This window comes from Malus sylvestris, chromosome 2 (genome assembly GCF_916048215.2).
Source record: "Malus sylvestris chromosome 2, drMalSylv7.2, whole genome shotgun sequence".
Lineage (NCBI taxonomy): Eukaryota > Viridiplantae > Streptophyta > Magnoliopsida > Rosales > Rosaceae > Malus > Malus sylvestris.
This window is the reverse complement of record NC_062261.1, coordinates 3830306-3847014: the sequence shown is the minus strand read 5'-3', so window position 1 is coordinate 3847014 and position 16709 is coordinate 3830306. Positions and strand designations below refer to the sequence as shown.

The 16709-nt window shown below is 40.8% G+C and overlaps 3 protein-coding genes across 4 annotated transcripts; 1 reads left to right on the top strand and 2 right to left on the bottom strand.

The window, feature by feature from the left end:
• Positions 1 to 33: 33 nt before the first annotated feature.
• Positions 34 to 13023, bottom strand: LOC126594702 (aldehyde dehydrogenase family 2 member C4-like). Of its 2 annotated transcripts, none has more exons than XM_050260995.1 (9): positions 12815 to 13023; positions 12397 to 12539; positions 11532 to 11915; positions 11356 to 11445; positions 11057 to 11230; positions 10811 to 10948; positions 10550 to 10687; positions 459 to 520; positions 34 to 365 (listed from the first exon to the last, which is right to left on the bottom strand). In XM_050260995.1, exons 1-9 carry the CDS (start codon positions 12915 to 12917, stop codon positions 149 to 151), a joined length of 1449 nt encoding a protein of 482 aa, XP_050116952.1. In that variant the 5' UTR covers positions 12918 to 13023; the 3' UTR covers positions 34 to 148. The 2 variants fall into 2 exon arrangements, with proteins under 2 accessions (XP_050116952.1, XP_050116951.1); XM_050260994.1 differs by lacking the exons at positions 34 to 365; positions 459 to 520 and adding exons at positions 9869 to 10274; positions 10369 to 10430 and having other exon boundaries at positions 12815 to 13012.
• Positions 7760 to 8660, top strand: LOC126594773 (multiprotein-bridging factor 1c-like). The gene has a single exon (XM_050261033.1). The coding sequence runs from the start codon at positions 7979 to 7981 to the stop codon at positions 8411 to 8413; it is 435 nt and encodes a 144-aa protein (XP_050116990.1). The 5' UTR covers positions 7760 to 7978; the 3' UTR covers positions 8414 to 8660.
• A 644-nt stretch (positions 13024 to 13667) lies between the features above and the next one.
• On the bottom strand, positions 13668 to 16709 carry LOC126594728 (aldehyde dehydrogenase family 2 member C4-like). The gene is made up of 9 exons (XM_050260996.1): positions 16517 to 16709; positions 16100 to 16242; positions 15528 to 15911; positions 15351 to 15440; positions 15053 to 15226; positions 14778 to 14915; positions 14509 to 14646; positions 14328 to 14389; positions 13668 to 14235 (listed from the first exon to the last, which is right to left on the bottom strand). The coding sequence occupies exons 1-9, from the start codon at positions 16617 to 16619 to the stop codon at positions 13962 to 13964; spliced, it is 1506 nt and encodes a 501-aa protein (XP_050116953.1). The 5' UTR covers positions 16620 to 16709; the 3' UTR covers positions 13668 to 13961.

The following is a 16709-nucleotide window of genomic DNA, read 5'->3' as shown; positions in this document are numbered from 1 at the left end:
TACAATTGGAAACTTGTCACCCAAAAATAGGTGTATTATTATTGCACAAATACAAGGTCACAATCTGGCAGCCGTAAGATTCGATCATAACTTAGAGCCAGGGGGAGTTATAAATGGGAGTGACAACAGATTTGCTATGGGGGTATTTCTAGAGGGCCTGCATACCAAAGTCCCTTGCAAATCCACTCATCTTATACCCTCCGTAAGGGCAGTCTCGATCGAATGCAAAGTAGCAGTTGATCCAAATAATGCCCGCACGAATTGACCTTGAGACGGTGTTGGCCGCGTTCAAGTCCTTGGTTATGATCCCTGCTGCCAGGCCGTATCTGGTGTTGTTGGCTCTCTGTATTGCCTCCTCAATTGTCCTGAACATTTTCACACGCCATGATCTTAAGCAATGTTCGTGTTGAAGCCTTGAAGGCGAATCAAACAAAAGAAATCAGACTTGTCCTACTTACTTGAACTTCATCAGCGCCGTTACGGGTCCAAATATTTCATCTTGGGCTATGAGCATATCATCCTGAGAAAATCGTCATAAGATTAATGAGACGAGAATGATTAATGATATAATGAAAAAGAACACGAAAGTAGTGGTGTTATGCACAAAATCTGAAGGATCTTGGACCAACGTAAATTCGGCCGTGAATCACACAAACACCCAAGAACATAAAGATGTATCGTGGTTCATCCTAATGTTTAGGTTATGTCCACACTGATGTTGATTATGTATGTATGTATGGATTACAATAGATCGGCAAGGGAGCTCTCTGTGGATGCAACCCTTGCCATTTTGCTCTCTGTTTGGCTGAGAGGGTATTGCCCTCTATATTGTGAGGGATGAATGTGAGGCTCTCTGGATGTGCGGCCGAATGTCTGTCCTTCATGAGGGTGAGGGAGAGTCCCTTTTATAGAATAAGGGCTCTCTCCCCTTTTACATTTGTCATGGGTTTATGGATGAGGCCCAAAGACGAGGCCCAATATATGGTACCAACAGGAGTCCCCCAAGTCTTCAGTCAAGAGAGTCTTTTGGCTGGAGACTTCAAATTCAATCCATGTACAGGCCGAAGTGGCTAGATGTCTTGAACCAGTACTCAACACAAGGCAATGCTCAACATAAAGTAATACTCGGCTAGAGGTATCACACGTTGCGAGACTGCTCGACTAGAGGCGATGCTCATTGCGAGGCTGCTAGGCTAGAGGCTATGCTCGCGGCGAGGCAGTTACTCAGCTGGAGGCGATGCTCGTTGCGAGGTTGCTCGGCTAGAGGCGATGCTCGCTGCAAGGCGGCTCGGCTCGTGGTGTTCCTCATTGCAAGTATGTACTTTATGTCAGCATGCACTCAGTATGAGTTGATTCTCGACATGATTCGGGTCCGCTTGTCGGGTTCGCATATTGGGTTCTTTTAATCAGCAACAATGTTGATCAGTGGATCTAGTTGCTCAATAATTCCTGACAATAAATGACAGTATAAGTATGACCGTATAATGAATAAATCCAATTGACAAAGTTTGTCAAGGCAAAATATTGTACCATGTGCCTTTTATAAATAAATAATTTATTCAGTCGTATGGTAAATCACATATTGTATAAGTGACATAGTTTAATAGCAGTTACAATATCACTAGGCAATGAATAAATATTGCACATGTACATGGGTTAAATATGTGTAATGGCAGACAAAAGAAAATTAAAGCTCTTTTCTTTTTTCTTTTGGCAGATGGCAAGGAATAATAATAGAATTGTTATGAGAAAAGAATCTTATCTCCACTTTTCCTGTGGTATTCGCAGGAGGTGGGGCGCCATTTATAGAATAATTGAGGCAAACAAAAGAAAAGTCAATCTGGGCACCATTTATAGAATAATTGAGAAATAACATAAAGAAATATAAAGTCTTATCTTCTTCGTGAATGTTTCCACCGGTGGATGGTAAGTAGCCTCTGTAAAAGTCTTCTTCTTGGCAGGATCACCAGAAGCACCAAACACGATAATCGAGAGAAACCCATTTTCGAGCACATGATCAATGTCTTTAACGGGTCGCTTGTGAAGCTGTCTCTTCTTTCCATATGTCATGATCCTGATCCCGATCCCATTTTTTAAGTCGGATGTCCTTCTCCAGCTCAGAAGTCTCAAATCTTCTGGCTGATGTCAGTAGGTGGAAACACTCACGATCGGCTTCTCCACCGATAACGAGCCGACCCGCAGCCGTTCCGCCGCTTCTTCAGCTTCTGCTTCTGCCTTCATTTCTGTAATTTTTTGCTAAAAACTGAATCTGCTGACCAGAAGCTGCCCGCAATCTCCTTCAGGTCTCGTTTCTTCGTCTGTGAATCAAGATCTATATGATCTTTCATGGGCTTCAAGCCCTCTTTTTCGGTGAGCAGAAAAAGCCAGTTGGGCGCGTCGATGCTCGCATAGAGCGTGGGAAAAAACGGGTGCTCCAACATTTCTAGTATTTCCCCCTCTGTCCTGGCTCGCCATTCCTTGCTCCGGCTGATCAGTTCCTTCTTGTCCCTCACCTTCGAAGTAAATACACACCCCTGGCCCCTAGCAGGGGACTTCGAATTGGCCAAGTAGACGAAATCGATATCGCCGGAACCGAGGCGCTCTACGAATTTGAGGTCGGAGATGAAGATTTACCGGGTCGGGGATTCGGAGCAGGAGCTAGTGCTGCGCTTGGTAGTGTTGGTGTTGGTGGTTGTGGTGGACGTGAAACTCAGACTTTGGAGATCGTCGGCTAAGTCGTCAATCCACGACTTCATTGCGGAGGGAAGAAAGAGAGTGAGAAGTGAGAGAGAAGGAATGAGAGATAGATTGTGTCTCTATATGGGTTTTGCAAATCCACGGTGGATAGTGGTGAGGTTGTGAAGGTTTCACAGTGGTGAGATGAAAGATTGAAAGAGAACCGACATAGCTTTTCGTGTCGTTTCTCACAGACGGCGCCAAATGTTGATGCATAAAATCCGACAGATCTTAGGCTAACGTAAATCTGGCCGTGAATCACATAAACACCAAAGAAGACAAAGATGTATCGTGGTTCACCTCAATGTTTGGGCTACGTCCACACTGATGTTGATTATGTATGTATGTATGGATTACAATGGATCGGCAAGTGAGCTCTTTGTGGATGCAACCCTTGCCATTTTGCTCTCTGTTTGGTTGAGAGGGTATTGCCCTATATATTGTGAGGGATGAATGTGAGGCTCTCTGGATGTGAGGCCGAATGTCTGTCATTCATGAGGGTGAGGGAGAGTCATTTTTATAGAATAAGGGCTCTCTCCCCTTTTACATTTATCATGGGCTTAGGGATAAGCACATGTTCCACCAAACAAACACCTCAAAATCTCTCATCCTCCTTCAACCTATTTGAGCAATGTTGTCAAATAAGCAAGCCATTTTCATATCTTCCCTCATAATCCTCTGGTACTCATCAAACATCGGCGCCTCCTACTCAACAAGTTCTTACTCTCCAACTATGGCTTCCGATTCCCAATCTTCCTCACAATGTGCCACATGGACGCCTGCGCAGTTCTTAGCTACCTCTCCATCGTTTTCCTCAAGATTGTGCCTCTCTAGACCATCAAATCTCGTTCCAGTTCCTCAAGATTGCTACTTTGAGCGTTGTCTTTTGTGGGTCGGTCGTGGGTGGGAATATCTCTCTCAGGTACCTTGTTGTTTCTTTCAATCAGGCTGCCCTGCGGAATGCCCATCCTCTTCACCGACAGATAAAATTACAAAGTGATTACAACCTTCAAACCTCTCAACATCCTTCTCTCTGCAAATTTCTTGGATTCTGTGCGAGAGACTCACATTCATCTCTCTCTCCTCTCCTCCTCTCTCTAAATTTAGCTCGACGAGTAGAGAGGAGCACCAGGTATTTTTCAATCTCTCGGATACTTTCGCTGAGGGATTTCGTTCGTTGAAGTGACTTAAACGCTTATCAGAGAAAATGGCCAAAAACGTCGGAATTCTCGCCGTCAACATCTACTTCCCCCTACCTGTATTCAGCAGGTTTTTTCAGGTGATCAGATAGAAGAATAGGCAAGGTCTCTCCTAAAAGAACCAAGGCTCGGACCAGCTAGTTGCAGGCTCATTGTCTGCTTCTGAGTTATCTTTTGTTTGTTCCATGCCTTCTCAAGGCTAGAACGTGCAGGAAGCTTTATCAAAAGCTACTGACCACCGAATTCAAAAGAAAGATAAGATGCATTTGCTTTTGCTTTTAGTGTCAACCACTCTCACAAAGGAAAAAAAAAAAACTCACAGATAAGAACACTTTTATTATTAGCTTCCACTTTAAATATTTCTGCCACACCTTGTTTGCCGTGCTAATATATATATATATATATATATATATATATATATATATATAAGTACATGCAGAGAGTGATGGTGTGTGGTGTCACATGACATGCATAGTAACAGACGAATACAATAAGTGATGATTATGGCATCTAATGAAACTGCCTGCCATTTTATATCCCCATTGTGGCTAATATATATATATATATATATATATATATATATATATATATATATATTTTTTTTTTTTCTAATAACCTACATATTTAGGCATTACCTAATATATTATTTGTTTGTACCATACTTGACCAATCCCGAAACTACTGAGCACCAATCAACGTTATACCGTCAAGGACCCATAAGAGTTTCCCTTCAACCAGGAGGCCAATCACAGCGCGACACTTGTTGACATCAGAAGCCAATCATAGCGCGACATGTGTCAACATCAGAAGCCAATCACAACACGACATGTGTCAATGTCAAAACAAAGCTAGAAACTCTCTTCTATAAAAGGAGATCATTCTCCCACAATATTTCCGAATGTCATTTGTACTAAATCATTCACTAGTACTCACAAAATGAGAGCTTGAACCTATGTACTTGTGTAAACCCTTCACAATTAATGAGAACTTCTCTACTCCGTGGACGTAGCCAATCTAGGTGAACCACGTACATCTTGTGTTTGCTTCCCTGTCTCTATCCATTTACATACTTATCCACACTAATGACCGGAGCAATCTAGCTAAGGTCACAAACTTAACACTTTTTGTTGTACCAAAGTCCTCATTGATTTTGTGCATCAACATTATTGATTTATGCAACATGTCATTTATCAAACAATTGAATAAATCATTTATTCATGATTATATATATATATATATATATATATATATATATATACACACACACACATTTAGGCAATACCTAATATATTGTTGATTTATGTAACATGTCATTTATCACACAACAGAATAAATCATTTATTCACATAAGGCATACAGTACAATACTTTGCCTTGACAAACTTTGTCAATTTGATTTATACAGTCACACTTATACTGTCATTTATTGTCAAGAATTATTAAGCAACTAGATCCATTGATCAACATTATTGATGATTAAAAGAATCCAATATGCGAACCTGACAAGCGGACCTGAGTCATGTTAAGAATAAACTCATACTGAGTGCATGTCGACATAAAGTAGATACTTGCAATGAGGAATACCACGAGCCGAGCCGCCTCGCAGCGAGCATAGTCTCTAGCCGAGCAGCCTCGCAAAGAGCATCGCCTCTAGCCGAGCAACCATCTTGCCGCGAGCATAGCTTCTAGCCGAGCAGCCTCGCAACGAGCATCGCCTCCAGCCGAGCAGTCTCGTAATGTGTGATACCTCTAGCCGAGTATTACTTTATGTTGAGCATTGCCTTGGGTTGAGTACTGGTTCAAGACATTTAACCACTTCGGCCCGTACATGGATTGGATTTGAAGTCTCCAGCCAAAAGACTCTCTTGACTGAAGACTTGATGGACTCTTGTTGGTAATATATATTGGGCCTTGTCTTTGGGCCTCACTCCTAAGCCCATGACAAATGTAAAAGGGGAGGGAGCCCTTATTTTATAAAAAAAGGACTCCCCCTCACCCTCATAACTCGGCCGGATTTACGTTGGTCTAAGATCCTTCGGATTTTGTGCATCAACAAGTGGTATGGATTTGATGTTCCATTTGTATTGATAGAGTTGAATTTGTGAACGTACCTTGACATCAATGAATATTGTAGGCTCAATGTAATATCCCTTGTACCCCAAAGTCTTGCCTCCGTTAATAAAGTTTGGGGCCGTTGTTTTCGCATGTTAGACGCAGAAATAGCTCGGGGTAACGAGCCCAATTTTCGACGAAGGATGCAGTGAGTTGCAGGCCATTTTCTAGCCAACTCCAGCTACAACCCAGCTCTAAATTGGTACGAACCTCTTCTCCTCATTCCAAGCTTCATTTTCATAGCTCTTTGGTCGAAAATGGTGAAGAAATGAGCTCGAATGGAGCTCAAGAACCCCTGCCTAGTTTTCGGCTTATCCATAGCCTAAAACCGGGTCGACCTGACCTAACTACCTTGAACCCAGATCTGACCCAATCCGAACCCAATGGAATATTCTTTGGAATACTCTCTGAAATATTCTTGTTGACTTTTCGTTGACTTTTACGAAATTTGCCCGGGACTCTTCTTAGGGTATTTCGACGCCCTTCCGCGCTCCGTTTTCCCAAATTCAATCATTTTAGCAGGTTTTTACTAATTGGTCCCTTTATGTGCTTAGGCGCTTTTATTAGTGGCGATTTCGTTCTCCCTTGTTCAAATGGCTCTTCAGTGACGGAGTATCAGTGAGTGGACCCCTTCCAAAATGCATGATTTAATTACTAAAAATGCATACATGAAAACTATGATTTTATGACTATGTATTATGAAACGTTTATAAGTTATCGAATTTATGTTTTATAAAATATCATGCTTTATCGAATTTACGTTACTGAGATATTTATGAATATGATTTTATGATATGATGTTTGAGCTATTGAGCTCTAATGAAATATATTTTGGAAAGATTATGTTCATGATTTTTTATGCTGACTTAGTGGATATTCATTTATATATGCCTTCGGGCGGAACATTTATATATGCCTTTAGGCAGAAGATATAGATGCCTTCGAGCGTGCGATGTAGGGCATTTGGGCGATTGTGATACCACTACTAAGCACACTAGATACGATATATGTTTTATGAAGTTTTTTACGACATGCTAGGATTTTCGGAAAACCTATCATTTATTATGCTATATGAGTTTCTAAAACTAGGGGTTAGTAAGTTTGAAGAGTAGTTGATTTTAGTATTACTTATATATAAACTTGGTCCACTCATGCTTTGTTTTGCGCCCCCTTCACTTAGAATCGAGACGTACAATCCCAGCGTCAAGACACTCTCGCATTAGTATCTTCGAGTCCTCTCGGTGTAGGATCCATTCATTTGTTTGTACCTTTTCATAATATTCCTTCTACACTATTCTTGATTAGTAGTATGTTCTAAATACGTTCCTACATTTGCATATTCATTATAGTTAATTTTACATGTTTTATTTACGTTCGTTCTTTCTTCATAACTTACATGCATGTTAATATGACTTCGTCGTCCTCGAATGTCGGCCAGCACGTGCCTACCCTAATGTTTGGAGGATATCTGGATCGGGCATGTAACTGCAGTAGCGAAGCTACTAGTTGGTCCCTTTTTTTTTTTTTAAAAAAAAAAAGAAAAGAAAAACGACACATACTTGTTAAGTAATGGACTCCTCTCTCATACGACGAAGTAAGAAACCTTCCACCCAAGCACCAATAGCACACAGCCACGTTTTCAAGCAACGGAACGTTACGCGGGGAAGGACAACCGGATAAGAAAAACCGGTTACACTTTAACCGCCCCCGCGAATTTTCATTTTCCGTAGATAAAACTATCCAAAAAAGAACCTAACTTTCCAGATTCTCGCCCCCACTGTAAATTGCGCACCAAACTTCACTTTCCAGATTCTCGCCCCACTATATATTGGGCACCAAACTTCACCGTCCCCGATCATCTTCTCCATTAAAAACCACGATACAAAAATCCGGTAAACCTTAAAAAATCTCTCTCTCTCTAGATTTCCGACGATGCCGAGCCGAAAACTAAGAGTCATAGGCCAGGACTGGGAGGTGGTGCTCCTCCAGAAGAAGCCCAATATTGCCCGTGCCCTCCGCGACCCGAAGGTGGTGAACCAGGCGATGCGGTCGGGCGAGCCGGTCCAGACCATCAAGAAATTCGACGGGGGCTCGAACAAGAAGGCGGCGCCGGTGGTCAGCGTTAAGAAGCTCGATGAGGCGGCCGAGCCGGCGGCGCTGGAGCGGGTCTCGACGGAGGTGCGACAGGCGATACAGAAGGCGCGGCTGGAGAAGAAGATGAGCCAGGCGGAGCTTGCGAAGCGGATGAACGAGCGGCAACAGGTGGTGCAGGAGTACGAGAACGGGAAGGCGGTGCCGAACCAGGCGGTGCTGGCGAAGATGGAGAGGGTTCTGGGAGTCAAGCTCAGGGGCAAAGTTGGGAAATAGAAGAAGTCCTCTTCGTTGAATGTTAAAACAACGGCGTTGTAGTGTTGGTTTGTGTCAGGAAAATAATGTTGTCTGTTGCATGGGTGCGTGAGTATATGGGTTTGTTTGGGGTGGTGCCGAGAGTTAAGATCTGGGTGCGGTGATCAAAACCGTTAGGTATGTACAAAGATGCAAAAGATATGTAGTAGGCTAAACCCGCCAATGGATTTCATGAAATTAATGGAATTTGATGTTTTCGATGGCATAATATTACGGAACAAAAATTCTCAATACTATTCACTTTAACGACAAATTATATTTTTACATTAAAAAATCAATCATGGTACTATTTACTTTACCCTTTATTTTGTTCTTATCGTTAAATCTCAAAATTTTGAAATCATTTTTATTAGTTTTCCTTTAATATTATGGTTTTTGTTGTTACCGTTTGATCTGATCAACAATTTCTGGCCCCGAATTTCCCCAATTTCATAAAATTGATCTTATGAACTCATTAATTTATGCTACCAATTAGCAATTTGGGGTGGATTATTCGGGTTGTGTGGGATTTTTGTATGAATTCTGAGGAAGAGTTTGCATTCTTCTATGAGCTAGAAGTCTCACTCGACCGCACCAATTACCCACTAAAGCAGGCACAGATGCTTCCCTTTTGCTTCGTAGCAGGAATCTCGTCCTCTTTTTCGATGGAATCAGCAAGCGTCCCCAAGCCTTACTTAAGGACTGTGATGCATGGTCCCGTGTCCCGTATCCGATACTTGATCGAATACTTATTCGATATTTTCAGATACTCATCCGTCACGTATCCTGGTTGGTGGACACGAATTTGACATGATGGATACGCGTATCCTACATTTAGGATACACATATCTAGCTTTATGATACATTTACACTTTCAAAAATGGTAACGAGGAGGAGAAAATTAATAGGAGACATAATTAAAAGTTGCTGAATACAAAGAGCTTCCCTCTAATTAAAACCATGAATATGACTCACACTTCTTCTATAGTTTAAAGAGGATTAGATTTCGAAATTTTCTTCTCTAACGACTCAAATGTACTTGAATTTGAATGATAAATTATGTTTTAAATGTATATTTTTGTTGCTATATACATTTTTATTTGTCGTATCTATAGCGTATCGTATCTTAATTTCTAGAGATTTGCCGTATCGCTATGTCGTATCGTGTCATATCGCCGTTCCCGTATCCATATCCATATTTCATAGCTTAAGGATGACGAAGGCAATCTATCTGATACTGTTAGCTGGCTTTGGGGCTTGGATTCAACATGATGCTATGGTCATGTCCTGAATTAATAGCTAAAGGATGACGAAGGCAATCTCACTGATACTGCTAGAGTCTGCACCTGCCATAGTGGCACATTGTGTGATCGAGTTTGATGGTAAGGAAGTTGGACATGTTGGGGGGAGGGGGGTGTTAGGGTGAAGAGCTATATGTCAAGCTCAAACTTCTGTATATTTTTCATATGATTACCTGATACAATTGGAAACTTCTCACCCAAAAATAGGTGTTTTATTATTGCACAAATACAAGGTCACAATCTGGCAGCCGTAAGATTCTATCATAACTTAGAGCCAGGGGGAGTTATAAATGGGAGTGACAACAGATTTGGTATGGAGATATTTATAGAGGGCCTGCATACCAAAGTCTCTTCCAAATCCACTCATCTTATACCCTCCGTAAGGGCAGTCTCGATCGAATGCAAAGTAGCAGTTGATCCAAATAATGCCTGCACGAATTGACCTTGAGACGGTGTTGGCCACATTCAAGTCCTTGGTTATGATCCCTGCTGCTAGGCCGTATCTGGTGTTGTTGGCTCTCTGTATTGCCTCCTCGATTGTCCTACAACATTTTCACACGCCATGATTTTAAGCAATGTTCGTTTTGATGCCTTGAAGGCGGATCAAACAAAAGAAATCAGACTTGTCCTACTTACTTGAACTTCATCAGCGCCATTACGGGTCCAAATATTTCATCTTGGGCTATGAGCATATCATCCTGAGAAAATCGTCATAAGATTAATGAGATGAGAATGATATAACGAAAAAGAACGTGAAAATAGTCATATGGATTTGATGTTCCATTTGCATTGATAGAGTTCGAATTTGTGAAAGTACCTTGACATCAGTGAAAATTGTAGGCTCAATGTAATATCCCTTGTTCCCCAAGGGCTTGCCTCCAGTTAATAAAGTGGCTCCTTCATTCTTCCCATGCTCAATGTAGGTTAGGATTTTATCAAACTGCTTCTTATCAACCTGCAATTTTCAGTGAACTTCACAGATACGAATTTGTAGGTTGTATTTGGACAAGCACAGCAATTCGCGAGCATATTGTCGGGCATAGATGAATCATAAAACTTTGTCTGTAGAGTCAGTTACCTGTGGTCCTTGACGAACATTAGGGTCAAAAGGATCCCCGACTACCCAATCTTTTGCCTTCTCTTGTAACTTCTTCACAAATTCATCATAAATCCCTTCTTGAACATAAACACGGGAACTTGCCACACAAATTTCTCCCTGAAAATGCAATGATTAACACATGCTCAGTGCTGCTACATAAATCTATCCAAGTCATAAACAAGGTGCTAGTTTAAAACTAAATTGAATGGAAATTACGAACTTCACCTTGTTGAAAAGGATTCCCAAGAGAGCAAGATCAGCAGCCATATTTATATCAGCATCATCAAAAATCACAAGGGGTGATTTGCCTCCTAGTTCAAGCGAAACTTGTTTCAGATTGCTCTTTGCTGCAGCCTGCATTACTTCACGGCCTACCTCGGTGGAACCAGTAAAACTGACCTAATATATCAAGAACAAGCGTCAACATTACAAATCACAGCAAGACATTGAAGTATTGTCATCGAATTTCGTAACAATTGTTCACATAAAGTATACAACATATGAACGAAAGAACAAGAATTTACTTTGTCAATGTCCATATGATGGCTGATGGCAGCACCAGCAGTCTTTCCGAATCCAGTTATGACATTGAACACTCCGTCAGGAACACCAGCCTTCATAAGAATTTACAAGAGAAAGTCAACAACGCCAATCATATTGGCAATAAACACAAACAAACGCAGAGAATGAATGAGCTTACCAACTTAGCCAGATGAGCATAGTATAATGCTGATAGAGGTGTTTGCTCAGCAGGTTTGATGACCATGGTGCAACCAGCAGCTAACGCAGGGCTGACCTTTGCGAAAAGCAGGGTGCTCGGGAAATTCCAGGGAACAATGAGCCCCACAACACCAATGGGTTCAAGCAACGTATATGCTTGAAGGTCGCGTGACATTTTGAGCACCTCTCCATGGATTTTGTCAGCCGCACCTGCATAATAACGTACCATTTCTGCTACCTGCGGTATGTCTCTGGTCTTGCCAAAACTGAACAACTTCCCAGCGTCAATGGTATCCAAGGTAGCTAGTTCTTCTACATGTTGGTCAATTAAGTCTGCAAACTTCATCATTATCCTTCCCCTCCCCTGAGCATAATTACATTCAAGGCAGTAAACAAATTAGACCTTTTGTAACACATTGATTGATACGGATTTCAGGGTTAATTCCACACTAAGTTGAATTAGTACTAAAATGTCAACAAGCTATAATACTGGCTCCGTTGGGAACTGACCCTTTCAAAATTTTCCATCCTTTTCATATCTGGATTTTGGATTGTATTTTATGATTAACTTTTTGTTGTCATACATAATTTAAGTTTTCGTGAGTGAAGTACTTGAGTTTGACCTTAAAAAATTTACTTACACTTAAGTCAACGGAATAATCTTATCAAATAGTACACCAAAGATAGCTATGAAAATTATTATTAGAAAATTATTAAAGACCATTATTAGTCCGCGTATCAAAATGTCTTGCATACGTATCAAGATGTGATTTACAGGTAAGTAAGAATGACCGAGTGATGTTCAAAAATGAATTACAAGAGTAGAGTGTTGGAGAGTTACATACGGCGCCAGGCAAGCGAGGCCAAGTGCCATGGTCGAAGGCAGCACGCGCCGCCTTGACAGCCAAGTCAACATCTTCCTTATCTCCTTCTGCAACTCTTGTTATCACCTCCCCTGTTCTTGGATCTATTGTCTCAAATGTTTTGCCTTCCAAATTTGATCGGGGTTCACAAACCAAAAACAAAAAAATTGCAAAAATATCAGTGAGTCACTTAATCATATGTATATATGTATATATCTTCATATATATGGCATTTACAAGCTTAAAAAATAATGGGTTCTTGAATTTTGAGAGTTTGCAAATTTGGTTGAGGCAAAAACACAAACAGTACGTAGTCACGGTGAAAACGGGCAGTAAGGAACGCTTTTTACTAAATGGAAGCTCGTAGATTGCTAGAAGAAGGGAAACAATGGCGACTAACCTGAAACGGAATCGACGAAACCTCCATTGATGAACAGCTGAGTAAACTTTATTGCTGGAATCTTGACGAAGGAAGCTGAGCTGCCGTTGAAATCACTCCCCATGGCTGCCGTTTCCTCTGTTTGTTTGTGTGGAAAAAAAAAACAAAGAACGGTATTTTGTTGTGTTATGTTGTGCTTGCTTCGTGTATGGTCTCTATCTGAGAGGGAATATTTGTACGGTCTTATTCACATCCCTTTTTTATATACATTTTTTTGTTATTGATTTTTTTTAATTCATTCGATCTAACAGTCGGAATTTGAGAGGAGCACGTGAGAAGTAAAAATGATTGTGTGGACAGCTATTATTGAGGATGATAAATTATTTTTGTTCAATCTCCTTAAGTGATGATGATACTTATAACTCTATCGATTACTGTGGATGAATTTGATTTAAAGAAAAACTAATAATAATGACTTGAAAACTTTGAGTTTTAACGATAAAAATAAAATAAAAGGTAAAGTGAATAGTACCAGGTTTGACTTTTTAGTGTAAAAATATGATTTTTCGTTAAAGTAAACAGTACTGCGGACTTTTCGTTAAAACTCTCTAGATTTAATCTATTTATTATACAAATCTCAAAACTTAAATAATCGAATGATAATAAATATAGTAATGAGCATCATCATCATTTTAGAAGAGAAATTTTTCAATGGATCCGGAACACTAAAGTGGTGAGCAAAATTACACTAGCAGATGAGTCTGATTAGTTATGGGGTGGGGTCAGCTTCGGGGATCTTCCAATTTCCAACAAGGAGTGGGCATTTACCAATGCTCTCGTAGTTTGACTATTCCGCTCGTATTGACAACGAAACTATAATTCAATGTTTTTATGCGATAAAAATTCGATGTAGGCTCTCATTCCAAACAAGTCCTTGTCTTGGGCAGTTAGGTCATCTCCAATCGACCTGACTAAAAGACTATAGAGCTAAAAATAGCTCGGAATAACACGAAAATCGTCTCCAACCAAGAACTAAGTCTAAGGGCTTGTGGGCCCCACTGGGCCCAAATCAGGCAATTTCCAACCAGCCAGCTAGCCCTCCAACGAAACTATTATTATCGCACAAATACAAGGTCACAATCTGGCAGCCGTGAGATTATATTGTAACTTAGAGCCAGGGGGAGTTATAAATGGGAGTGACAACAGATTTGGTATGGAGATACTCATAGAGGCCCTGCATACCAGATTCTCTTCCAAATCCACTCATCTTATACCCTCCACCAGGGCAGTCTCGATCGCATTCAAAGTAGCAGTTGATCCAAATAATGCCTGCACGAATTGACCTTGAGACAGTGTTGGCCACATTCAAGTCATTGGTTATGATCCCTGCTGCTAGGCCGTATCTGGTGTTGTTGGCTCTCTGTATCGCCTCCTCGATTGTCCTGCAACATTTCAACGTGCAATTTTAAATAATGTTTGTGTTGAAGCCTTGAACACGAATCAAACAAAAGAAATCAGATTACTTGGTACTTACTTGAACTTCATCAAAGCCATTACTGGTCCGAATATTTCATCTTGGGCTATAAGCATGTCATCCTGAGAAAATCGTCATAAGATCAATGAGACAAGAATGATATAACGAAAAAGAACACGAAAATAACCCTATGGATTAGATGTTCCATTTGCATTGCTAAAGTTGGAGCTTGTGAATGTACCTTGACATCAGTGAATATTGTAGGTTCAATGTAATATCCCTTGTTCCCCAAAGGCTTGCCCCCTGTTAATAAAGTGGCTCCTCCATTCTTACCATGCTCAATGTAGGTTAGGATTTTATCAAACTGCTTCTTATCAACCTGCAATTTCCAGTGAACGTCTCACGGATGCAAATTTGTAGGTTGTATTTGGGCTAAGGTCAGGATTTGCGAGCATATTGTAGGGCATAGATCAATCATAAAACTCCGTTGCTGGCGGTAGAGTCAGTTACCTGTGGTCCTTGATGGACACTAGGATCAAAAGGATCCCCGACTACCCAATCTTTCACCTTCTCTTGTAACTTCTTCACAAATTCATCATAAATCCCTTCTTGAACATAAACACGGGAACTTGCCACACAAATTTCTCCCTGAAATTGCGAATGACTAACATGTGGTCAGTGCTGCTACATAAATCTATCCAAATCATAAACAAGAAGCTGCTACATAAACCGATCCAAGTCATCGCTAGTTTAAAATTAAATTGAACGGAAATTATGAACTTCACCTTGTTGAAAAGGATTCCCAAGAGAGCAAGATCAGCAGCCATATTTATATCAGCATCATCAAAAATCACAAGGGGTGATTTGCCTCCTAGTTCAAGTGAAACTTGTTTCAGATTGCTCTTTGCTGCAGCCTGCATTACTTCACGCCCTACCTCGGTGGAACCAGTAAAACTGACCTAATATATCAAGAACAAGCGTCAACATTACAAATCACAACAAGGCATTCAAGTATTGTCATCGAATTGCATAACAATTTTTCACATAAAGGATTCAAATTTGAACAAAAGAACGAGAATTTACTTTGTCAATGTCCATATGATGGCTGATGGCAGCACCAGCAGTCTTTCCAAATCCAGTTATGACATTGAACACTCCGTCAGGAACACCAGCCTTCATAAGAATTTACAAGAGAGAGTCAACAACGGCAAGCCACTTTGGCAATAAACACAAACAAACGCATAGAATGAATGAGCTTACCAACTTAGCCAGATGAGCACAGTATAATGCAGATAGAGGTGTTTGCTCAGCAGGTTTGGTGACCATGGTACAACCAGCAGCTAAGGCAGGGCTGACCTTTGTGAAAAGCAGGGCGCTCGGGAAATTCCAGGGGACAATGAGCCCCACAACACCAATGGGTTCAAGCAATGTATACGCTTGAAGGTTGCGCGACATCTTGAGCACCTCTCCATGGATTTTGTCAGCTGCACCTGCATAATAACGTAGTGTTTCTACTACAAATGGTATGTCCATGGTCTTGCAAGAGCTGAACAACTTCCCGGCATCAACGGTATCCAAGATAGCTAGTTCTTCTAAATATTGGTCAATTAAGTCTGCAAGCTTCATCATTATCCTTCCCCTCTCCTGAACATTACATTCAAGCCAGTGAACAAATTAGATCTTTCGTAACACGTTGATCGATACGGATTTCAGGGTCAATTGCACACTAATCATTTATTCAAAAAATATTAAGCCAAGTTATGTGCAGAATGACCGAGCGATGTTCAAAAATGAATGTAGCTACAAGACTAGAGCGTTGGAGAGTTACATACGGCGCCAGGCAAGCGACGCCAAGTGCCATGGTCGAAGGCAGCACGCGCCGCCTTGACAGCCAAGTCAACATCTTCCTTATCTCCTTCTGCAACTCTTGTTATCGCCTCCCCTGTTCTTGGATCTATTGTCTCAAATGTTTTACCTTCCAAATTTGATCGGTGTTCACAAACCAAAAACAAAAAAATTGCAAAAATGTCATTGAGTCACTTAATCATATGTATATGTATATATCCTTATAGATATGGCATTTACAAGCTTAAAAAATAATGGGTTCTTGAATTTTGAGAGTTTGTAAATTTGGTTGAGGCAAAAACACAAACAGTACGTAGTCATGGTGAAAACGGGCAGTAAAGAAACGCTTTTTACTAAATGAAAGCTCGTAGATTTCGAGAAGAAGGGAATCAAAGGCGACAAACCAGAAACGGAATCGACGAAACCTCCATTGATGAACAGCTGAGTAAACTTTATTGCTGGAATCTTGACGAAGGAAGCTGAGCTGCCGTTGAAATCACTCCCCATGGTTGCCGTTTCCTCTGCTCTTCTCTGCGTTTTGCTCTGTTTGTTTGTGTGGAAAAAAAGAGAGATTTTGTTGTGTTGTGTTTGTTTGCT

What these genes read in the sequence shown, in the direction of transcription:
- LOC126594773 (XM_050261033.1), top strand. Translation starts at nt 7,979, where the DNA reads ATGCCGAGCCGAAAACTAAGAGTCATAGGCCAGGACTGGGAGGTGGTG.
- LOC126594728 (XM_050260996.1), bottom strand. Translation starts at nt 16,619, where the DNA reads ATGGGGAGTGATTTCAACGGCAGCTCAGCTTCCTTCGTCAAGATTCCA. An exon ending in TTTCGTCGATTCCGTTTCTG is followed by an intron (nt 16,243 to 16,516) that starts GTTTGTCGCCTT and finishes CAAATTTGGAAG; the next exon opens with GTAAAACATTTGAGACAATA. An exon ending in TGGGAATCCTTTTCAACAAG is followed by an intron (nt 14,916 to 15,052) that starts GTGAAGTTCATA and finishes TCGCAATTTCAG; the next exon opens with GGAGAAATTTGTGTGGCAAG.
- LOC126594702 (XM_050260994.1), bottom strand. Translation starts at nt 12,917, where the DNA reads ATGGGGAGTGATTTCAACGGCAGCTCAGCTTCCTTCGTCAAGATTCCA. An exon ending in TGGGAATCCTTTTCAACAAG is followed by an intron (nt 10,949 to 11,056) that starts GTGAAGTTCGTA and finishes TTGCATTTTCAG; the next exon opens with GGAGAAATTTGTGTGGCAAG. An exon ending in ATGGCGCTGATGAAGTTCAA is followed by an intron (nt 10,275 to 10,368) that starts GTAAGTAGGACA and finishes AAAATGTTGTAG; the next exon opens with GACAATCGAGGAGGCAATAC.